General features: G+C 40.8%; 3 protein-coding genes across 3 annotated transcripts; 1 reads left to right on the top strand and 2 right to left on the bottom strand.

Annotated features, from left to right (window-relative positions):
- The first annotated feature begins 489 nt into the window (after positions 1 to 489).
- LOC124274383 (transmembrane protease serine 6-like) lies at positions 490 to 14346 on the top strand. The gene is made up of 8 exons (XM_046709763.1): positions 490 to 1020; positions 1777 to 1852; positions 10077 to 10278; positions 11271 to 11328; positions 11567 to 11684; positions 11775 to 11939; positions 12129 to 12268; positions 12997 to 14346. Exons 1-8 carry the CDS (start codon positions 1018 to 1020, stop codon positions 13156 to 13158), a joined length of 924 nt encoding a protein of 307 aa, XP_046565719.1. The 5' UTR covers positions 490 to 1017; the 3' UTR covers positions 13159 to 14346.
- A 2432-nt stretch (positions 14347 to 16778) lies between these two features.
- On the bottom strand, positions 16779 to 19303 carry LOC124274316 (beta-1,4-galactosyltransferase galt-1-like). Its single transcript, XM_046709652.1, has 2 exons — positions 18765 to 19303; positions 16779 to 18714 (listed from the first exon to the last, which is right to left on the bottom strand). The coding sequence occupies exon 2, from the start codon at positions 18494 to 18496 to the stop codon at positions 17099 to 17101; it is 1398 nt and encodes a 465-aa protein (XP_046565608.1). The 5' UTR covers positions 18497 to 18714; positions 18765 to 19303; the 3' UTR covers positions 16779 to 17098.
- A 1421-nt stretch (positions 19304 to 20724) lies between these two features.
- LOC124274315 (von Willebrand factor C and EGF domain-containing protein-like) lies at positions 20725 to 25610 on the bottom strand. The gene is made up of 3 exons (XM_046709651.1): positions 25175 to 25610; positions 22598 to 22757; positions 20725 to 21218 (listed from the first exon to the last, which is right to left on the bottom strand). Exons 1-3 carry the CDS (start codon positions 25418 to 25420, stop codon positions 21193 to 21195), a joined length of 432 nt encoding a protein of 143 aa, XP_046565607.1. The 5' UTR covers positions 25421 to 25610; the 3' UTR covers positions 20725 to 21192.
- Positions 25611 to 25832: the final 222 nt, after the last annotated feature.

The raw sequence follows: 25832 nt of genomic DNA, 5'->3' as shown, positions 1-25832 counted from the left end.
AGATAATACACACGTATGCCTATATCAAGCCAATACAGGCACACAATGTGTGTAAACTAAACTGACAAATTATACTACTTTTGAACAAAACAAAAGACATAAGGCTATTCCATATTAAAAATGAAACTTTACAAATACACATATGTCACGACTATTTGCATTTTTTACATATATCATATCTCAAATGAATAGAATTGTTAAATATTATTTATCTTAAGTGTCTTTCCAGGAGATGTAGTAATACTGAGACTTCCTCTTTACGGAAACGCCACAGTGAAAGAAATAGGTCCATGTCATCACTGTATTCCTAAATATTATAGGTCATCTTAAATCAACAAGCATAACATATTTTTAACTATTTTCTCGTATTCTGTATTTAACTACGCCTGCAGACTATGTCCGTGTAATTATTAAAGACACGCCTCGGGTCTGCCATGTCGATAAGAAGATACGCCCTCTGCAAGTCAGGACACTGTTACATTTCTCCTGTGTATGGCGAACAAACACAACTCGTGACAGTATCCGCTTCGATAGTATTTTCTTGTAAGTTGTATCGCTGCGAGTAATTCCTAAACCCTTCACTCAAGCCTGCCTCAATAAATCCGGCTAATTTAAGAACCTAGGAGGTACAGTTCAATATCAAAATAGCCGAGCTGAACCGAGGCTAGCGTAACTTCGTGATCCGACCACTTTGTATGTTTAACGCCATGCGCTGGTTCCTGCACCAAACACACGTACAGATGGTTATAAAATGCTGTCATCCCGAGAGGCATCGAACAAGTGGATTCAACGCCGGAGCTAGCAATTTCGGGAACGTACAGGTCCTACTCCCAGTGGGCAGTCTGCAATCTGCTAATTTCGCGAGAAATGTCTAAACGAGGGAGGAAGGATTGCTGAGTTTTGTGTGCAAATATTGAATTACTCACTAACGCCACTCGCTATTGGAGGGACGGACACAGAAACGCTGGGAGATTGGAGTGGGTTAGAAGAACACACAGTGTGGGACTTGACGCAAACATGGTGAGTGCCATTCCGTATAGATATTTACAGTTTCTCTACAGGGAAAACCCTTCAGTGGTTTAACACAACGATTTGTAGGTTTATCCGTGTATTTGTAGATCATTGATCTTTTCTGTCAGTAATCTCCCGCAGCATTACGTAAGGTGACATTGGCTGACTCATTCACATCAAAAGAAATCATGTTTGAGGAACATTGTTTGGCTTTCATATTTTGAAAATGTGTTTCCGTAGTATGTGTTTTGGGGATTAAATTTTTTAATTTATGTTTTTGTCTTGAGATAATATTTGTTGAGCTGTACTGAGAGTGTGTTTGTAAACTATGTCTTGACAAAGTGTTAACTGAGTTGTGTATGGAGGAAGTATTAATTAAGCATTGGGTCAGTTTGATGTATCAGTAGTACACGTAAAATCACTTGCAGCCGATTATTTACTTGCCTTTGCATGTGTCTGTGATGGGTGCCAGCTGTTGGGTATAATACGCTCACCTCCTTGTGAAAACCTGGTACTATCCCTATCTCATAATAACTCACATACACATGCTCAGGATACAGTCGGAATCGTACATTCGACTCTACTTTCAGCATATACGTCTTTGAGCTATGCAGTAGGTTTTGTGGCTTTTATTATTCATTCTGTTGTTGAGTTCTTGGCGTTGATATCGTGTAAAGAATATAAGTGTCATTGGTGTATGAAGAAACGTTGTCATTTAAAATGGAAGAAATCAAAATATCAAAATGTAAATATTTTCTTTCAAAGATTTACCCGAGAATACCGCGTGCAGCGTTCTTTGTTCTCATCCCCGCCATCCTGATTGCCCTGTGCAGTGGAGAAGGTAAGATCGCATGTACATTGTGTCATCTACTATCATCATCATCGTCGTCGTCGTCACCATGAGCCATATCTGTCCAATGGGCGAACGGATACTTCCTACATCTGTGTTACTTATCATTGACACATACACTCTCTGACTGACGTCCTATCTGAGGACAACATTTAACTGAAAATTTACACAATGTTATTTATAGTTGTTATATTTAAATAGAACGAGTTTTCAGACAGGAACAGTTCGATTAGAATCACAGACCTAACAACGGCAAGTATTCCGGCACAATCAGCCATGGAAACAATGGTCCCATCGACTGAACTCGGTGACAGGAATCTATTGAGAATACCTAGGGTATCGAACTGGAGAAAGTCAATATTGTATTGTCAACTTGGAGGTAGATCGGTAATTTACTTGTTTAATTTACGTACAAATACAGATCAGATATGTAGTATGTAGACGCTGATGTTTACTCCTGGGTGTCACAGAGTACAGTACCTCGTGATGCTCGCAGTCTCATATGTCTGAATTGTGAATTGTGACAACCATAATATTTCGACTGGTGAGCAAGACTATTTACTCAGTCGACCATTCCCTACGGTCACAGAGACTGCAGGCTTATTGACGTTTCCCCAAAGTTGCTAAGACACATTTCTCTCTGGACTGAAGCCCTGCCATTGCCCATGGAGACATTTTCGCTTGAAATATCTAGACGAGTTAGTTTAAAGTCTTGTTTAATAGGCCAAATGGACGTTTATAAAACATTGATATACATCTCTCCCATCAACCGCCCAGCAACATTACAGCAACATTATTGCTGCGAGGAAGAAGCTTTACCCATGTCGGGAAACAAATTCGGGTCTTCGGAGAGAGAGCTGAGCGTTCTGACCACTAAGCTACTCTGGGTTCACACGCAAAACTTCAGCCACCTGTAACCTCACCCGACAATATTGCTGCGATGTGTCACCCACAATACTGACACCTTGTAGTCCTTCTATTCACGCAAATTGTCGATTTTGTTAACATAAACATAATCTATAATGCATTCAATGAGGAAACAATTATAAATACTTGGCAACGGTCTTCCGATCATCGACCTTTATACAGGATCGTATTGAAACACCTCCAACCAGTATATACCAGTTGGTTAACACTTCGCGTTACGCTATGTCTGGGATATATCTTATCATACCGCCCCAGATAGATACAGGCGCTGGAATATCATAAAGTACATTTACCTTGGGAATCGTTATGTGCGAAGTATGACGGTGTATATGGGACATTTTATCAAGCACTCAGTGTGATGCTATATGTCGGTCTTCCAGTAGAGTTACAGATAATTGGAGCCTCGTGAGATGATGACGAGATCACCGTGAGATGAGACGAGATCACCATGAAATGATGAGTAAACATATGCTGACTTTGTCACGTGAACAAATATTGGTATACGACCTTTATGTTACTGGTCAATATGTGTAACGTTACCTGTTCACACAATGTAAGAGCTTTTTTACTCCAAAATCTCAATCATTACATTGAAAAACCATTTAGAATAACACGAGGATGTCCTTTCTATTCCTGTATGAAATGTCGTTATCGAGAAGCTAGTGGATGAAGGGGCGGGTTTCAGTATAGAGATATACACGCCATTACTAAAGGAGCTCTTTGAGACAAGCAACTGATAGGAACGTGTAGGTCATAGGAATACATGTAGTTCGATATAGGTAACAATTCGAGATATCCAGGGGGAACGTACATTTAGATATCAGACTATTGAGAGGGAACGTGAAGGTCACGGGAATGCTTCGATATAAGATATATGTCGAGATAACGCTATGTAATTTACCAGCAAAGGTCAAACATGTCGATGTGAAAGGGTAGCTCAAAGGAATGCTTCGATACAAGACAAACGTGGAGATATCGCCATGCAATTTATGAGCAAATATCAATATGTTGATCAATCTATATCAATATGTTTCGAGGTTACGATATCGTCTGATGACACACACTCAGTCAATGGTATTTAAACAGCTGAGAACTGTAGGTGCTGGCTTCAGACCAAACACAGAAACATTTCATTGTTGTAGTCTTTTGGAACCCGTGAAGACCAGGGTTAGATTTGATCTTCAGTAACCCATGCTTGTCGTAAGAGGCGACTAACGAGATAGGTTGGTCAGACTTACTGACTTGGTTGACACATGTCATCGTATCCCAACTGCGTAGATCGATGCTCATGCTGTTGATCACTGGATTGTATGTTCCAGACTCCGCCATACAGCTTGAATATTGCTGAGTGTGGTGTAAAACTAAACTCACTCACTCACTCACTGTAGTTGCTATTTCCTATTTGACTTTTTAACCTTAACAATTGACATGCCTTTAAATGTGTTTGTGACGGGTGTCAAGGGATACGATCGCCTTATTACCAACACCTGGTGTTCACTATTCAGAAACACATGTTTATGATAAAATCTGAATTTTACAAGAGTCCATTCTTTTTGCGGATATTTCTTGATGCTTTGGACAGGATTTTGCCGCTTACATTTACTTCAGTCTTGTATTGTTTAACGCCGTACTGGGTTATAACACAGCGTTATGAGTGACGGTGCCAGGGAGACGTACACGAGGACCCTCCCTGTCGTGCAGTGCGGTCCCCTGTGTGTAATACAGTCAGGCAACAGGTCGATACTTCCACATTCACAAAGACTTCGCGGGCTGTGTTACCAGCACGGGAGAGAAAAAAATGGGTTTGGTGTCTCCATGCAAAATGTCCTTCATTTCCTTTAACATGACTCTACCATAACGTTAGCTGACAGTGAGAGGTAAATGAATCGATTCACCGGCATGAATGGTGCACCTTCTAACTCGGAAACATCAATACTACATAACGTATCGGAAGTGACCTAATGTTCAAGGAGTGCTTCAAGTGATGCTTTTCCATCAATGATCTGGGTGATCTCGTACCCAACACCCCCGGGCTCTGTGTCACCGTCACGTGGTATCAGTCCCCTGTGATCACGTGATCATACAACTCTCACATGCCCCATCTTGTAATCGTATATGACCCAACCGTGCAATTCCGATGAGAGTCGCAATGCCCCTTTGAAAGCAGCTGTTGTATAGACAAACCTAGAAGGGTCCTGGTGCAGTTTCATGAGCAATCCATTTGTTATGGTTTCCTGGTGTTTACGGTACAGATGTGAGGGTGGCATCGATTACTGTTACGATGACATTGAGTCACACACATATTCATCCAACTCTGTATGACTCACACACAATGTTAGTTACAAGACAAGAAAGTATTTAGTGATTCACTCACTGGTATTCAGACAAACATGAATGAATTACAAGACATTTTTCTGGATTGTTCATGTTAAATTAACTAAGGCTTTTTCTCACCAACAATGATTGTATTCCCAAAACAGAAATAAAATCCACCGCAATGGCGGGACGATGGGTGTAGCCTTGTGGTTAAAGCGTTCGCCAGTCACGACGAAGGACCGTGTTTTGTTCCGCACATTGATACAATATGTGAAGCCTATTTCTGGTCGTGACTTTGCTTGAGTATTGCGGCGTAAAACCATACTCACCCATATCACAGTGGGGATCATCCATGATTATTGATACAAACGAATGAAATAAGTCTTGAATCTAAGATACAGCAACTTAGAAACTTAGAAAATATATATATTACCTGTAAGGACTGACAACATAGTTACACCGGCATGCTTGCTGTTGCAAGTATTACACTCTTGTTTGTTCCACTGCTTGCTGTTGCAGTATTACCCTGCTTGCTGTTACAATATTATACTGCTTGCGTTTGCAGTATTAACCTGCTTGCTGTTACAATATTATACTGCTTGCTGTTGCAGTATTACCCTGCTTGCTGTTACAATATTATACTGCTTGCGTTTGCAGTATTAACCTGCTTGCTGTTGCAGTTGTACACTACTTGTTTTGGAAGTATTACAATGTTTGATCTTACACTGTTTGCCCTTCCAGTACTACACTGTACGCCATTCCAGCATTACACAGCTTGCTGTTCTAGTATTACGCTCTCAGCCGTTCCAATATTACACAGCTTGCTGTTCTAGTATTGCACTCTAAACCGTTCCAATATTACACAGCTTGATGTTCTAGTATTGCGCTCTAAACCGTTCCAATATTACACAGCTTGATGTTCTAGTATTGCACTCTAAACCGTTCCAATATTACACAGCTTGCTGTTCTAGTATTGCACTCTCAGCCGTTCCAATATTACACAGCTTCCTGTTCTAGTATTGCACTCTCAACCGTTCCAATATTACACAGCTTGCTGTTCTTATATTGCTCCCTAAGCCGTTCCAATATTACACAGCTTGCTTATCTAGTATTACACTCTCAGCCGTTCCAATATTACACAGCTTCCTGTTCTAGTATTGCACTCTCAGCCGTTCCAATATTACACAGCTTGCTGTTCTAGTATTACTCTCTCAGCCGTTCCAATATTACACACCTTGCTGTTCTAGTATTACACTCTCAGCCGTTCCAGTATTACACAGCTTGCTGTTCTAGTATTACACTCTCAGCCGTTCCAATATTACACAGCTTGCTGTTCTAGTATTGCACTCTAAGCCGTTCCAGTATTACACAGCTTGCTGTTCTAGTATTACACTCAGGTTACAAGACAATCTTTTTCATCTGTATATCACAGGTTTTACGAGGACGATGTTTATTTTGTTTATGGCTGCTACTTATTCTGATGTATATCGACCATCTTGTCGGAGAGGGCTTTTACGCAAAGTTTATGTTTATTTGTATAACAAGGATAATAAATTCTGGAGAGGCTGACTGACGGAGTACACACCATATGGCCTTTGACGGAATGCAGGTGTTCAGTGCCAGAACCCCCTTCCCTATGTTCATGTGACGTAGCATATGTGGCTATGTACGTAGATATATTGGTGGATGTTTGTGTGACAGATGGAAGGATGATGGTTTGATAGACGATGAACCTGCAGATGGATGGTGACTAAGATGAATAGATACACGGTATGGTAGAAAAACGGATGGAAGGATAACACTGGGAGTCCTAAGCGTGAATGGACGGACATATTGGTGGATAAGATTGGTAGATGGATCCTTTGATGAACTGGTCGAGATATAGATCTCAAGCGTTAAACATTTAGACAGACAGACAGACAGACAAGTTTATTCAGTAAAAGGCCACAGGCCCATCATACAGTCATTTGCATATGATATAGATAGTTTAGTGCACATGCTGCGTAAGAGGAACATTTCTAATGCGCTGAAGTACATGATACAGGAAAATACTGACATCTCTTATGATACAATCATTATGTGTTTTCATAATGTTAATAAAATTGGCATTTGGATCAAAATCAGTCAAATATTTCTGAATATATCTTAACCTTAAATCAGAAAAACGTTCACACTTAAGGAGTACATGGAATTCATCTTCAATAACATTTTTGTCATCCAATTTACAAAATAGACATAGTCTCTCGTTGTAATTAACTTTATTGTATCTACCAGTTTCAACAGCTAAATTAAAATTTCCACATCTAAATTTAGAGAGTGCAGATCTGAGATGTAAAGGAATATCAGAATTTAAATATCTTTCCACATTTAAAAATGTCTTAAATTGGGAATAATAAAACACTTATTTGAATTTTGAATTGAAGTGGACCAACATTGTTTAAGATTATCCGAAAGTCTCTGCTTAAACAAGGATATGAAATAATCAACATTGCCAACATCCTGACTGATCCATGCATAGCCAAAACCATACTTAAATAAAATATTTTTGACACAAGTTGCCCAAGTAGTGCGGCCAACATCATCTAAGGACTTGAGCATAATATAACAATGTTTTGGCAGTCTATCATAAGGCATATACAATAGGTGACACCAGTATTTAATTACTTTAGTCATATAAGTAATTTGTAGAGGAGGTCTGCCACAATCACCAAGAGCCATGTTATTACAGGTAGATTTACCAACTTTCAAGAAATATTTACAAAATTTTACCTGAACAGACTCAATGATGCTACAATAGTTAGTACCCCAAATCTCAGACCCATAACACAAAATAGGTGAAACCATGCAGTCAAAAATCTTAAACAAGTCTTTACAATTTACTCTTCCCATCTTTTTTTGAAAACCATTTACAGAAAATATCGCCTTGTTAGCTTGAGATACCAAACAGCTTTGCGCTTTACTCCATACCAGCTTTGGTGTAAATACAAGTCCTAGATATTTATAAAAGGATACAGTTTCAATAGGATTGCCATTATAGGACCACTTTTCATATTCCCGTAATGGCCCACCATTTCTAAAGACAAGAACTTTTGTTTTACTAAGATTAATTGACATTCCAGTTTGTTCACAAAAACATTCAAGTGCATTTATCTTCTTTTGTAACTGATTACAAGTATCAGAAAGTGCAGAAACATCATCAGCAAACATAAGTGAACACAAATTGTTAAAATCAGATGAAACATTAACACCTATACCACCTTCCTGTTCCATTAGGGAAAACCACTTATTAATAAATATGATAAACAGCTGTGGGCTTAACACACAACCCTGACGGGTACCAATATTACATGTAAAACACTTAGATAACCCCTTTGAAGTTCTAACACATGCAGATAAACTGCTGTACATTGATGATATTATATTATAAAATTTACCAGAAATACCAACTTCAGCTAAAGATTGCAAGAGAACATCATGTCTTATTGTGTCAAAAGCCTTTGAGAAATCAATAAAAAGGCAATAAAATCTACCTCTCTTTTTACCAGAATATTTTTTAGCTAAAGCCTGAAGAGAGAAAATATGATCAATTGTGGAGTACCCTGCTCTGAAGCCTGCCTGGGACTCATTACTGTAATAATTTCATGTGCATCGCACCATGATTTTAAACGCTTATTCAAAATATAGGAAAATGTTTTACAAATAGAATCAATAAGATATACCCCTATAACTATTTGGGTTACTTTTACAGCCAGATTTGAACAGAGGGCATATAATATTCTTGCCCCAACCACATGGAAAATTACCACTATCAAATATCTGATTAAACAGTACTGTAAGAAAAGGTACAATGGAGGCACTTGATGCTTTAAGAAACTCATTTGATATACCATCAGGTCCAGGGGACTTATTGTTAGGAGAATGTAAAATGTGAAACAAAACTTCCTGCTCAGTAATAGCAGCATTAAGTGTTGACACATCAGTAGCATTTACAACATGTGGTGAAACAATAGGTAAAACATCAGGCTGGTTAACACAAAGTAATGATACAAAGTGATCAAACCACTGATTACATGAGATAGATGAGGGAAGACTGTCACACACTCTATATTGTTTCAATAATTTCCAAAATTGGCTTGAGTCACTGCTGGAATCCACTAGTTTCTGTCTCTGCTTACACTGATAATTCTCCTTTTTTGGATATGAATGTCTTTTTAAATAGTTTTTGTAGTTGTCGAAATATATCCAAGTCCTGATTATTGTCTCTGTGTGCACGTAATGCAGAATATTTATCGTGTTTTAGTTGTTCCAGCTCTGCATCCCACCAGGGGGGGCTGTGATCTGTCCCTGTGCTTATCAAAGCTACGATACACACTTCTAGTATGGGAAGCAGTTTGTTGTATCACACTAACTAAGAGATTAACTGCTTCATCAATATTGGTATACACAAGGTCAGTTAGTGTAACAGACATATCTAACAATTTGTTGTGAAACTGTGTTGCAAACTGACTATTACTGTCCTTAGACCACACATATCTAACCCATGACTCTTCCTCAGTAGTGGCCTGCTGACTAGCATCTGTATTAGAACATTTACGTGCTGACAAACAAAGAATCATCATCAGGCCGAATCTAAGAGTCGAACCGAAGATAATATGCTCCTACCACCCCAAGGGACACAACTCTGCACAGCAAACTGCGGCATATTAGAGGGCTGGGGACGAAACTGATATACACAGATGGTTCTTGGGTACTTAATTTGTTTCACAGACGGCGGTATAAGCTACTGATTGCTGATAAAATGTTGGGCCTTGAATTAAATATACAAATATACAGTGGGCGGTGGGGTAGCCTTGTGGTTAAAGCGTTTACAACATCATTAGGATTAACTGAAAGACAGGAACTGACTGAATGGCAAAACAACTTTGACTTCTAAGATATATAAGTTTCACCTCTGCCTTCTCTTCCTTCCCAGATGATGCACCCCGCGTGGAGAGGGCTATTGGAGGCCGCCCTGTCAGTCGGGGTTCCACGCCCTGGCTAGTGTTGCTAAGGGCAACCATAGTAACGACACGGTTCCTGGGAATCCCACTTCAACATCGTCATATATTCTGTGGGGGTACAGTTCTCAATGACCGCTGGGTGATTACCGCTGCCCACTGCTTTAAGGAGTACGGGTAAGTGAGTATATACTGACGGGAAAAAGAAACTATACAGTATACACCTAGGTTTGATGGTGAAGGAAAACCAAGTTCTATGGATAGTCAACTTCTTTATTGCAATGAGTGCGACCTTTCGGTGTAGGTACTAACACCGTTATCAAGCAAGTGGTTTTCCTTCATCTATACAACTTCTAAAATGCCTCTCAAAGAAGTAAGGTTTGATGGTGTCTAAGAATTAACTCGGCAAGACATGATTATATTTGATGCGATTGTCAGTGTCGTGTTTTGGAAGTTAAAGGATATCTATTGAATCAAACTTCTTTAAATATGTTAAATAGTCGTACAAAGTATACATATTGTAACAGTTATAATATAAAACTATAGAAAATATTTACTCTGAAGACCGGGTTTGATTCCCCATTTCTTAAATCTCCCGCCGGGATATTGCATGCATATTGCTGAAAGGGGCGTAAACCATACTCACTCACTCATTCACTCACATAATGGATAGGCCATCGATGCAACAAAAGAATACGATAAGTATATTCTTTATATACCAGGAATACTTTCATTAATCTCATACGTCTATACAATGTCTACTTGCTCAGTGGGGAGGTGGGGTAGCCTGGTGGTTAAAGCGTTCGCTCGTCACGCCGAAGACCCGGGTTCGATTCCCCACATGGGTACAATGTGTGAAGCTCATTTCTGGTGTCCCCCGCCGTGATATTGCTGGAATATTGCTAAAAGCGGCGTAAAACCAAAAACTCACTCACTCACTCACTACTTGCTCAGTGAGCTGTTGCCTCATGTATTTGACTCTAGTTTATTGTTCTGTTCAGTAACATGGCCTCAGATCATTTAGCGCTATATCGTAGAAGTGTCGGTTCACTCTTGAGTTGCATTTGTATGCGGTGTTTAAAGTAACACTGACTTGTAAATTCCGCACACAAGCCATTTGAATAAACGGAATTAACTATGCCTATATTTTATACCTATTCCATTCATAGGTCAACGGCAAGATCACCTCGCAACTGGGAGGTCCGTCTCGCCACAACCAAACTCAGGGTAAGTCTCACTGTCCCCACCCCCTATGTCCGCCAGTGTTGTCTCTGTTGGTCTATATGTCCCACGAAGGCTCACCGTTTGTCTCACTGTAGCTTGTCCCACTAGAGGCCACCATGTATCAGATACAGAATTGGTTATTTGTTTCATGTTAAACTCACGTCCCAATGTATCGTCACACGGCAGAGGTAGGGCATCATAAATCAGGAATGAACAGATTATCATGTGTTGTCTCTGTCAGACATCGCCGGCGGAGCGGCTACTACATCTTCTGGGACGGCTACTACAACGATCTGAGTGGATGCAGTGGGAGATCGGGGTGGAGAGAATAGTGATCCATCCGCACTATAACGAATCAAGTACGTAGATTTCCTGTTATCGCTTGTGTCCATCACTTATGTAACATCACTCACTCACTCACTCGTACACTCACTCACTCTTGTTTTCAGGTATCTGGGCCAACGACATCGCAATGGTCAGACTGAGCCGCCCAGTGCCTTCCGGTCCCGAATTCGGCTACATCAAAAGGGTCAACCTCCCCCGTGCCTTTGACGACAGTTTCCCTGGGGTGGGTCAGCTGTGTGTCACCACCGGGTGGGGCTGTACCAGTAACGGTAAGTCTGTCTCGATGGAGTTAAACTTGAAGAAACAAAGACATAGCAAATACCAGAACTATTCAGGAGCACTATACTTTAAGAAGAAATTGCACCGTTTATTGCCACATAAGAAGATGTAATTAAACGAGAGATGAAATTATACGATATTTTGAATACTGGTAAATATTGACCTGTGATGCCCACTAGGTGGCGGGCCATCTCCTGTAGCACGTGAGATTCAGCTGCCAGTGTACAGTGACTACATGTGCGAACTCCACTACAGTATCCGGGACATGGACAAACGGGTGTGTGCAGGGTACAGGAACGGAGGAGTCGGTGTTTGCTCGGTAAGGAGTTCATACTTCAAGCTGGCGTACCCTACAAAGTTCGCAGTCTGTTAAGGAACCGTTTAGTCGTTCTCATCCATAACAATTCCCTTGGCCCACCCCCGATGATTTGTCACGAAAGCCGACTAACGGGATCGGGTGTCAGGCTATTCTGACTTGATCATTTCATCATATCCCCTTAGATCAATGCTGGTGACGTCAATGACTTGATTGTCTTATCCAGACTAGATTGCTAAGAGACCGCCATAATATGGCTGAAATATTGCCGATGTGACATTCAATCTTAACTCACACTCACTCAGAAACCACCATGATATAGATTGACTATAACTGAATATTGCTAAACGAAACATAATCGATATCTTGTATGAATCTATTTCGATTCTATTTCGCGTAGGGATGTCCTTTATAGTTTTACACCACATGGGCACACTGTGTTAAGCCCATTTCTGGTGTCCCCCGCCGTGATATTGCTGGAATATTGCTAAAAGCGGCGTAAAACTAAACTCAGTCAGTCAGTATAGTTTTACAACCCCCATATATTCCAGTATTTCCCCCCATGAACCTGAGATTATTCCAACCCACGTTTCGCTTGCATGCCGTCAGAGAATTGAAGTGTGAAAATGGTGGGTTTACCAATTAGGACGTTAGTCACAGGTTTGCATGGTCCAGGCTCAGGTATTTACAAGCAGTGTTAACCCAAGTCACTCACTCACTCACTGTTGCAGGGCGACAGCGGGAGTCCTCTGGTATGCCGGGAGGACGGGGAAGATGTCATAGCGGGCGTCGTCTCTTTCACCAGCCGTGATCGTCCCGGGGAGTTCCCCGCCGTCTTCACCAGGGTCACCGACTATGTCACGTGGATCCGCAGCGTCATCGGCGAATCATGATGACGACATCGCCGATGGCTTGTTCTGTGATATGTAGATGTATTATGTTATTTAGCGTTATATGAGTTGACAATACACGCCAGGAGGACCTACTACAAGGTATCAGACTCGAATATGGATTAGCATTACTGTAGGCATGCTCGTACTAGGACATAGTGGCTCTGGTATTATCACTGCACGACACACACTGTTCACTGATGTTGTCTGGCGTTAGAGGAGCAGGTGTATGGTACACCGAAAAGTCCAGGATTTTGAAATGAGATTAAGGTGAGAAGATGAACACTTCCACTGACACACACTTGAAGCAACCACTGACGCAAGTTGACATAGTGAGCGTCTCACAATGGGGATGTGCACGTTCTGCACGCACCGACAGTGATTGTCTACTTCTTTGAGAGGCATTTAGAAGCTCACTAAGGAAGGATAACAATATATATCACAGTGGGAGGGGCGTTTCGGTGTAGGGACACGTGTTAGCGTTCACACCCTGATCGTTAGCAATGTGTAGTTAACTGACTTCCCCCATGCTATTGTAACCCTAATTCCAAATGACTGTTAAAACACGTCTTCACTCGTGTATATATGCCTCTCAATCCTTATTCTGTTCATTGCATGCTTGATAACGGTGTTAATATCTACACTGTAGTGACGGAATCGTTCGTCGATATATGGTTATCTTTCCTCGTTGGTGTCTCACTACTGCCGTGATGTCCCCCTCTATCTACGTTGTATCTTCTGTCTGGACTGTTGAATCATGTGTTCCACCAGTTTCTAACAGTAAAGGGAGCTAAGTTAAGGAGAATGTTTACACCTGGGGGTCTAGCAATTTGTGTAGTCGTGTGCGTTTTGTTCTGCTTAGACCATAAACTGTAGACTATATATATATACATCGAGTGATATCACATGGACTTCAAGCAAGTTCTAATGCTGGTGTTGTTGATAAGTCCAATTGTCTCATGCCAGCAATACGTTGCTGAACTGTGAAAATATGTTCACGAAACGTGAAAGTATGTTCACGAAATGCCTTAATGTCATAATATTTCACATGCACATATTTATGTCGTTCTGTAACACTTTTCATAATATAATTCAAGTAGGATAGATATTTGTAAAGTAACTTCCACAGTGGGAAATATTTCTCAAAATATTTTTTATCTTTCTCATCTTGAATAAATATTGTTCGGAATTGAATTTCGATATTTTCAATAATTGTTTCTTGTTGACTCTCCATGGAGGCGATCCATCTCTGACGTCCTCCAAGGTTAGACTGGCAACGTTTGGGTCGACCTAAGGCTTCAGTGAGATTTAATGTGGCTTTGTAATGTAAAAAGATATGATGCAGTCGATTTTGAACCACATCACATGGAACGGTCTTAAGGGTTAATATAGGGATTGTACGTACGCATCATACACGCAACCCGTGATTTCTTATAAAACAGCGAGCCTGCGTTGCGTTGTCAACAGCATGTACGTCCACACAGACGTCTCACATCATCCCTTGATCGATGATCCACATTCTGCAACCATGATCATACTCTATTGATTACTGAACAGTGTAAAAACGCATTATTTGATGGACATCAACCACAAACACTTATCTTATCAATCTATAGGTCAAGAGGAGGTCACGTGAATGGTCAATATGGTATCTACAGTCAACAACAAAACGTATGGACTGATTGAGGCCGATTATTGTACGACATTATACGTCCATCCTATACGTCGGTGATGCAACACGTGACTGTATTCGGAAGGGTCACCGACCCATCATTACTCCTACAACACGAGGGCGGTCTGTAAACAATCTGGACCAGACAATCTAGTGATCAGCATCATGAGCAATGAGCCACGTCGGCCTGGCATTACCAAGTCAACTGAGCTACTAAACGTCACAGCCGATCCATGAAATGAAAAAAACCCTGAATTCTGGATAGCACTGTCTGATTTCAACATAACGCTGTCTGATTTCAACATAACGAGCAGGGGCGGATACAGCTCTTTGAGAAAGGAGGGGAAGGGAGGGTGTGTTTGCACAGTTCATTTTCACCCATTTTCTGGAGAGTTTCTATGGTAATTTAATAAACTATAAGGACAGGGGGCATGCGCGCCCCTGCACGAGCAGTATGTTTTGATGTTATGGAACCGTATTTTACTGCCGCTTCAGTCAGTCGTGAAATTGGTTCATCACATCAATATGGTTTCATCCCTTCACTAGGCTCTTTGTACAGGTGTGTTGTTCTATTTCACGCTGCTAGACAAATCTAAAAGTCACGTGTAGACAGTTCAACCCTACAAAAGTGTACCTGTTCAAAACTGTTTAAGATTAGGTCTTTGAAACTCAGAAACATTGTGTTCCTCATAATAAAGAAGTTGACATCCATAAAACTCTCTTCCTTATGTTTAGGTTTATCCAGACAATCCAAGGACTAAACAAACCTTCTACTTTCTTTCTCTCGTGTTAATCGTCCCTTCCCTCTAAAACATGTTGAAAATATACTGCAAGTAAAGCCACTATACATGACTTTCTTAATTTAATAATATCTTAGCATCGACCTTTCATGGTTATATTTTTTCCAATGCTATGCCATGAAAATAACTATTGATCAAAACATAATTTAGCGACCTGTAGTGATTGAGGGACAGCGTAGTGCAGAGTCTAGTGCTGATGTGACCGTTGCATGCTGGTGTGCTTGGAAACAACGAAAACCTATGTGCCAATTGAATCTTCTTGGTGGTACAAAGCCAAAGTGGCAGGTATTTATAGTTCACAAACAGGAAACGTCATATGAAAAACAAACATCGGCAAGGGCACTACAACAGACAAACAAACGTCTTGTTTATTATTTTGAAAATTAGATACATATTTTTTTGGTATTTTTAGAGAACCGTGTGTGATCATCTCTGCCTTGACAAGACGATATTTTGCTGTTACACAAAGAACGGACTTTATTCTGTCCTGAACGACATATATGTCTGTTTTCAAACTACAACTTTGAGAATATGTCAACTGGCAGTCAGTGACTCTGAGGTAGCTTGGAAGAGACTGTCTGAATCGGTTACTTTCAATGCTTGAAAGCTCAATACTGATTCATTTGAAGGTCAGCTTGAAAATTCGAACCCATATCCAAGATACTGTTACGACTAAGGCCCGTAACTCTGTATATATATACCCCTCCTGTAACTCATCTTCGATAATCTCCAGGGTATACGTTCCGATACATGTCCATTATACCCTGGATGCATCTACGGTTCGATGATTTTATTACCTCCCTTTGCCGGCTCCGCATTCTCACAGTAGCCAATCAGAAAAGCCGCCGTTACAACCGAGCTTGCCAGTGTTAACAAAGATAGCGGTCGCAGCCGCGAAAGTTTGTTCGCAGTACGACTCAGATTTGGGGGGAAAACATACAGACAATTTGACAGGTCTGAAACCTTAAAATAATATATGCAAGAACTCCTTCTACCTCTTTCAGAGTACCTCTGCAACAATATATTATTGTGTTGCCAAGTTTAATCGGTAAGATAATTTAAAAAGTGAAAGTGAGTTGTGATTGGTGCACTCAACTTCCCAGCGTAGACTCCTGATTGGATAAAAAGCAAACCAAGGGAGGTAATAAAATCATCGGCTCGAGCCGTAGATGCATCCAGGGTATAGTGGAGATTTATCGGAACATATACCCTGGAGATTATCGAGGATCCCTGTAACTCCGAGTAGCCAGATATGTTCGACGGTGGGATAAGCGAGTTGTTAAAGCGTTTCTACAACGGCTAGTACTTCTATTCCTTAGGTATGTTAAATAAAAAACTGTATGGAATTATATAGTCTTGAAGTCATTTGACAATAACTGAACAGTTAAGGTTACAATTGAAGCAGACTGACCTGGATGTGTTCAGACAAAGTAAAATGTTAGATATTTTTATCTAATACAGTTTTACTAAACTACGTTGTGTTATTGCGACTAAACTCCCGAATGGCAACAAGAGTTTTGTGATACATTTTGATGAGCGGGAAACGGTACGCGCCCACTAGAAAGTCATCTTTGGTAAACCGTTCCGCCATTGCCTCGTCATCCAGCTTTCTGTAGTGGTGAATATACGCGACATCAGGAGGGACCTCTATCACGGTGTAGTTGTCAACGTTTGGTTTACTCACGTGATGTATCCCCATCTCAAATACCTTATATGGATCAACCATCACTTTATTTCTTCCCATATTTGGAAACCGTTCATGTCTCTCTGTAGCACGTAGCACGGTTAAGCATCGGTTCTCTTGGCTGCAAGTAGGTAAATTATTAATTTGAAAATATGCGCTTCTAAATGACAGACCACATATATTCGGTTTGAACATGGCGGTCAAATCACGCCAAGATTTCGTGGAAATGCCATGTGGTACAAGAAACTCGTCTAGATCATTAAACATGAGATATTTAACTGCCGACATATGTCGGTAAAGGCAGTCGGTCAGAGCCACACTCTGTCCAAGATACCATATATCATTCCATGAAACTGGGAGATCCCACGGAATAACAGAAGCCAGTCCAACAGACTGGTAATACTTCAAAGCTAATTGCACATCCGGTGAAACACCAAAATCATAAAAAACAAAATGCCGCGCACCAAGGAGACGACTCATCTCAATAAACTGAACAATAGCAAATCTGGTTAACCTTCCATATAGAGGCGGCACGCAAACAGCAAAATCAGTCTGCGCTTCCGGTGAAGATTTTGTTGTTGTAAGTATTGACAGCTCAACACTATTGACAGTATCCCTCCTTGACAAACCTACATAGACAAAGCATGGTTGTCTCCCTTGAATCTCCGGTAGAGGGCAGGACACAATCCATCCTCCAAACGCACGACGATGGTTCTCACACAACTCGTATCTCTCCGCTCCAAAAGAAATAAGCTGATGAATCATGTTTCCATCGTCCCCCATCACGGGGACCTTGTAGTGGCAATACAGACTCATATACGCCACATGTTTGTTGATAATTCCAACGATACGAACATGTGGTTTCTCCTGTCTATAGTCTGCATAGGCTGAGAACAGGTAGATCAGAGACGTAAGTTTAGAATGAACATATTGCAGATTAACTGCGTAACGTGGATCCTGAACACAGTGTTGGATCACCGGGTTAGACACTGTCTTCTTTAGTACACCCGGCGCCTTCTTATGTCTCACGAGTTCCTGGTGGATAGAAACTGTATTTTCTCGGGGACGTTCTTCTGGTGTATATTTGTTATTTGAGGAATGCAGAAAACTATAGAACATGACTGAACATACAAAATATGACACCACTCCAATAGTGATGCACCTCTGCAACCTTGCCACCCTCATGATGCAATGCTATTTCCAGTGACTGTTGGTTTCCGTTTCAACCCATATTCCTCATACTGTCACAGACTTCACCAATGACCTTCAGTCTAATCCATCTGCGTAGTAGCTCCACCATTACGGTTATACCGTTGCCTTTTGTGGGGGTGAAGACTCTATCAAGAACTTACAACCTATATGTCTCACTAAATGGTCAGCCAAACGAAGAATATCGAGATGTGCTTGTTAGCATCAACGATATTTTTTAACCATACGTTAAGTCCACAAGAACTTCGTGTGCACTTAATGCTGTGCCCAGCGGCACATAACTTGAATATTCTTTTATTCCTTCTTCGTGAGTAGTTTGTCTTTCGTTATTGGTCTCCACGCCTGTATATCCCCTGATGTTGCATCTGCTCACTGACAATATCCTTGGTGAAGATAGATTTATGTGCACTGTAGGGACCGTCCTGCTAAGCTAAATGCAGGAAAGTTTCAACCACAATCACAGATGTGTGACTACGCTGCTGCTTCGTAGAAGTTGCTCCAATGTTTTACTCTTCTGTAGTCATCATGTCCTTCCGTACCCTTAACATACACCCGGTTATGAAGACTAGACAGAGTCTGGTAGACACGAAGACTAGCGCCTGTCATCAGACATCGCATGAAAAACCTGAATCACACCACATGAAGACTTGATAAACTCTAAAGACTGTGCATTATATGATGCTGTCTCAGCCCTCTATATACTGTCCTCCAGAACTTTGAACGTGTTGCAGAAATTTCTCGCATTACACGGAAACAACACACGACCTATGTACTGCACCCAATACATCGAATGATTCAACGACTGTTGGTTTTATTAAAGGTAATCATAAACACAAATATAGATTTTCCGTAAGGTTAGACACTGAAACTGATATCGATCTAGCTAGTGGTGGCATGTATTGAACAACCCGATACTACCGTGTCACAGGTGCCCGCAAGGCGCCACGCCTACATGGTCGTAAAGATCGGACTGGTACTGACAAGAGCCTTTAATAAATCGGACTGGTACTGACAAGAGCCTTTAGTAAATATGTTGATGAAGTAACACATGTATTGCAATATAGACCGGAAACTATCGGTTCATTGATTATTATGTACACATCATTATGACTGTTATTGTAGTTTATACATTTAATATTCCACACAAATGTCAGTCGTTTTAAAGGATAATGGGTAGTTTCATGCCGTATTATCTGCGGCAAAGTTTCACTAGTAAACATTCTGACCAGGTAGAGAGAAAGAAGATGAAGATGTTTGTTGTATTTTAGGGTCCCGGACCACATACAGAGTAAACAAAATATACAGTAACTTACTCAATTTGATGTTACATGCAGTATTACATTAATTTGGAAATACACTATATTTCAGGTGTTGCACGCTTTAAATATAGTGACAGGTGTAAAATATCGGTATTACTTCTACAGGTGCAAGAAGGGAATGCAATATCTGGTGTTTACCTGAGTACATTTTTGGTATACAGAATTCTCAGGTTATTCAGGATAGGGCATGTAAAGGAAAAGTGGATTCATTCTCATAATTATTTTACATGATATGTGACTCATTTTTATCATTTCCTATTTTTCTGCCTTCAATTGATCATAAATAAGTTACGTAACTTTACAGTCGTTGGTACGGAAAGGTATTTTAGAGATCACTTTTAAACGATCTGTAAGATTCATATCGCGTACTTACGTTTAAATTCGTATGCCAATTTTGAAACAAATATGTTTATGGGGCGTTCCCGTAATTCTTTTGAATACACACATTATCTGTCTGATTTTGATCAACAAATTATGTGACTGTACCAAAACATTATTTTTGCAGGTTTTTATAGAACACCACAGAGATTTTACGTCTTAACAGTTTATGTTTCAGTTTCAGGTAGGTATAAGTCTTCAGCAGTCCAGCTGTTGGTGAAGGTTTCTTATGACTACACTGAGCGAAGGTGTGTGGTAACATGACACTGAGCAGAAATAGAAATACAACGTCAATGTCAATACTTAATCTCATTTATCTTCAGAAATCGATTCCACATGTCGTAAAACACAAAATTGATGTGAAAATTCTGTGAATCACTGAAAATCACTGACGCCACCAGATATGAGTGGCTGGCTGACCGGTAACTCGCTCACTCACATGAATGGGAACAGTATGTCCAGTACTCGGCGACAGCAGCATGTAAACAAACACACAAGACAATCAAGTGGCTCACCAGGCATGTTAGCGCATTTACAGATTTTATTGAAACTTAAAAACAAACAAAAATATTTCATTACAATCGTCAGAACCCTTTCAATGATCAGAAAAAATAGAATAACTTATTTTCTTGTTGTACCTAAGAGAATTTCAGTTCTACTATCTCGGCCCAGATCTTTTCTTGGCATTTGTCTCAGTATAACTGATGAATGCTAGTGAGAATATCATCAATCTCGGGATCTTCCATCAACCAAACATCGACCCAGTTTAAGTAAATATAAAACGCCAACACTAGAGAATATCCGATGTCAACTGTCGAAAACAAGCAAACACAACCCGGGTCAATAGCATCTGGCATACTCAGATGATAGATGAGCAAGAATAAATAAATCATGTAGGTTTCTAGGCTTTAAACACATGTAGTTTATGAAAAATATTCTTCTTCCTGCATATCGCATCTGCTTGTCAGTTAGTGTCTAATCCAAAACTGCAACCGGGATTTCTGAAATAAACGGTAGAGGAAATACATATGAATACGACGGAATATGTAATGAAATATACAATAATATGATGTTACGTAAAGAACGTCAAAACATGAAATATACTAATATACTGAGGGAAACAAATAAGGGAACACCAAGGCTGTGTTCCTATTCTCAGATTTCCTCCCACAGCGGTATTCAAAGCTGGTGATGAAACCTGGAAAATGTTAAAGGAACACTTTAATGTTCCTGTGTTCCTTTATTTGTTTCTCTCAGTATATATAGTATGTGCATGACAAGTAAATTATACACAATGAATGGGCGGTGGGGTAGCCTAGTGGTTAAAGCGTTGGCTCGTCACGCCGAAGACCCGGGTTCGATTCCCCACATGGGTACAATGTGTGAAGCCCTTTTCTGGTGTCCCCCCGCCGTGATATTGCTGGAATATTGCTAAAAGCGGCGTAAAACCATACTCACTCACTCACTCACACAATGAATATGACATGAAATATAATGAAGTGTAAAATATATGACATGTAATACAGTGTTTCTAAATATTCACGTATATGACATTGATAAAAAGAAATATACAAATTGAATGCTTATGACGTAATGTACAAATACAATGACACGTGTTCCGATGACATATACCAGCTATCGGGTAGTAAGTGGACGTTTGCCACCTTCATGGAACAAACCCAGAACCCCAACCTAGGCGAACAAGGTTTGAAGCAAAATGAATGCCCAATAATATAATAGTTATTTGTATCCCTTCGTTTCAAACAAGATGTTTCTAATTTTGTAAAATGTCAAACATGAAACTACGGTTATAACGAACCTGCATGTACCGAAATGCCGGTATACTATATTTGAAATGCATATAACAAGATACGGGTACAACAAACTAGAATTAATGGTACCTCTGAATTCGTGATAACCGTTGTTTGTTGGGCCGGCATGCCAGAACAACTTAGCAGTGTGTGTATTCAGGTCTGCCCACCCACGACGTGATGACTATGTAATAATCATCACAGAACGCCACTGATATTACCGTTAAAACCCCGTAGAGTAGTCAGGTAACCCCTGTTCTGGGGCTCTGCTTTCTCCAAGCAGTGTATGGTCCCTTATGCGTGGCTCAATCCGAAGAATAATCTCTGATGCGGCCTCACTATGACCTGTGGTTAGTCAGCAGTAGGTGCGATTGTTGATTACAGTCTGGACGACCTGAACCAAATCGGCATCTCCTCCAGCATCGACACACCCTGTTGCTCCTTACATACAGTTCAAGTCACATCCTCGCTAAATAATATGTTTCATTTTATCTACTTATCTCAATGTACTACCCGCGACCCTTTATATAATCCCTATACAAAGCAGTAAAGAGAGTCAATTTACTCACTGGCGACACAGATCTCGTTCGACCGACAGGGCCTATGCCCAACAACACATTTGCACTCGACACAGGGGTTATCACGGGTCGGATACCAGGTGTCCAGGTCGACGGTCACCCCCTCCACAACACACCCCTCGTGTTCACAGCAACACCCGCCCTCAGACCACTGCAAGGAGTAAATAGGCTGATTAATCAACGGGTTCCATTGCTGATCCACGCAGCTCAACTGATGATCAAACTAAAGTATACAATGTGACAAATGACACAATCAAATTCATTGGAGTCATGGTTAAACTGAACCGATGTTTTATTCTTCAAGAGAAAATCTTACAATAACATCTTTCCTTTGGATAGTTTTAGCCTTACAATCACCATGATATTGAGGTCCAAACCAAGCGATTTCACTTTAATTTCTAGTTCAGGTGGCAAAAGACAGTGGAAAGACATTTGCTGCTTGACGATTGTGGAACGATAATATAAGATCAGTCTACCCGAAGCTAAAACATCTTGGTTAAATTCACTTGTTTTTAGTTTTGTTTGTTTATGCGTTGTTTAACACCACACTCAGCAATATTTCAGCTATGTGACGATGGTCTGTAAATAATTGAGTCTGGACCAGACAATCCAGTGATCAACATCATAAGCAACGATCTACGCAATTGGGATACGATGAAATGTGTCAACGAATCTGCTGCATACCTGTGATCTCAAGTACTCCCAGGGCGTAGTACACAACATTGCCAACATCAACACAAATAGTTACAGCAGCCCTTAACCCTCTATTGCATTACTCTTGCAACTCATTAGAAGTTCTATGTCAACATCGTTATGTACAATTAGAATGATTATCATTTTCGACTTTCTCCCTTGTCGCAAAGTACACCTATTAATAGATCTTTCCCTTACAGTAACGGCCATATTCAAGTATGATTATTATTCCATCAATATGTATAATTTTATCGTCACATGCCAACGAGCCACACAGAGCTTTTATACGTTATTGTGCAGTCACTCTTGTCCTGGCCATGCAACAGGTTGACGTGACGTTCTCCACTATCAGCTCATGTATTGATCTACTGTCACATATGAAATCGACAACAGAGACCATGTGTGAGGTTATAGTAGCTGTAGCTACACGCATGTAACAACGGGTTGCCGTGACCTGAACTTCGTGGAATAACGCTGTTTTAGACCAATGATTTGTGCCACCGACTTGTTTTGTCAAGCACACAGATTGGGGTGATGACTTTTGTACACCAGTGTCCACCATTGTACAATAAAGGGAAAAGTTCAACCATTGTTCAATCGGGTTTTTGTAACAAAACGTAGTAACCATAGATACAGTTACATATCTATCGTCAGCAAACTGGATAACTGTAAAACAAAAAAGGCAAATGCCTTCCGAACGTCACGGAGAACACAATAAGTTATGTGCTGGACTTCCATGTACACTTGGGGGGTAAACATGTGAGCAGGAAGAAGACCTCTCCATGGCCACCAATTGTGCTAAATATCTTCCTGATGTCTTTCTTTCTACAAATGAATAAGAATTTCTGCTCGGGTTGGGAAAGGCGTAGCAAACGTGGCCAGGACGCTCCAGGTATGTTGATAATCAGTATCACACAATAGCCATCATCAATTAGAAGACATTTCACAACGCAATGACGAAAAGGATGAAATTCCCGATTTTGACATTAGGGACCGTACATAATTTACGGCTAGGGGAAGGGGGTGATGACGATTTGTTTTTTGAGAAGCATGTACAATGTGAATGACTCCCATAAAATTTATGTACAAAGTGCCCCGCGCGCCTCACACACACACCTCCCTTGCATGTCATGTACAAAATCAATGACACCCTCTCCCCTTAAAATCATCATCATATTATGAACGGTTCCTTACCATTTTAGTCATTTTAGAATATGATCTGACACTATATTGCAATATGGAACTAACGGGATCGGGTGATTAGGCTCGCTGACTTGGTTGACACATGCCATCGTATGCTCATGATGTTGATCACTATATTGCACGATCCAGACTCGATTATTTGCATATAGTTGGAATACTACTGGAGTGCACCGTTAAACAACAAACCCCCCAAACCGGAAAAGATATCAGTCAGATGATTGTGTGGGCGGTTAATTACAGACCGCCGTCACATCGCTGGAATACTGATGTGTGTATCAGTAAGCGAGTAGAGATCACGACCATGAATAGACACAAGGACCTCAGTCAGTGACACCTATCTCAATCTGGATCAGAAAGACCACGGTCAAGACTATATTTCCCAGCACAAGGCCCAATCAACGTATCAATGGTACATGGGACTGACTGAGTTTGGTTTTACGCCGCTTTTAGCAATATTCCAGCAATATCACGGCGGGGGACACCAGAAATGGGCTTCACACATTGTGCCCATGTGGGGATTCGAACCCGGGTCTTCGGCGTGACGAGCCAACGCTTTAACCACTAGGCTACCCCACCGCCCCGGTACATGAGAGGTCTTACATACTGAAACGAATGCTTCATAAACTAGTGGTGCTTTATATGGTTACAGACAAACATTAGAAGACTGCCTACCTTTGTACACATGTACTCGAACTCAGGGCGGTACTTATTCGTACATGTTGGACCGTCACAAACAATGTCTCCGTCGACGCAGGTGCAATTATGACAACGCCTGTCCCATGTCGTCCCGTCCAGGATGATGCTGATAGCGTCATAATCTCTTTTATAACATGACTTCCCAGACGAAGGAGCTGCCAGTAAGGTTGCGATGAGAATCATGACGGACAGGGCGGAAGTCGGGGAGATCGTGGCTGCCATGTTGTCCTGCCGGTGATGAGGCTTCAGAATACTCCACGAGTCCTATGCGTCTCCTTTTATACACTGATGAACGTTATAGTATAGGCTGCATGTGCAGACCCCTTATGGATTTGACCTTATGCCAAGGTCTGATAATGTATATAAACTTGTCAATCAATTGTCTGCTGCGAGATGCAGACTGTGATCAAATAAGAAACGAAGTAGGTATGCTGTTGGTATGCTTATGTCGTCATTTGTACGTAACGGACGGGAGTAGTAAACTTAGGCAGCTCATTTAAAATATAGTGACGATATGCTGTCTTAACTTTCACTGACAACATTCACTGACAGTGGACATGCTGATAATGCACGTGCAACATTATCATCAATTATGGAATTATCTCCGCGGCTTGTCAATGAGCTCCCGCGATAT

Source organism: Haliotis rubra, unplaced genomic scaffold (assembly GCF_003918875.1).
Source record: "Haliotis rubra isolate DU_JTF1 unplaced genomic scaffold, ASM391887v1 Scf19, whole genome shotgun sequence".
NCBI classification, from domain to species: Eukaryota; Metazoa; Mollusca; class Gastropoda; order Lepetellida; family Haliotidae; genus Haliotis; species Haliotis rubra.
This window is presented reverse-complemented; position numbering and strand designations above follow the sequence as displayed.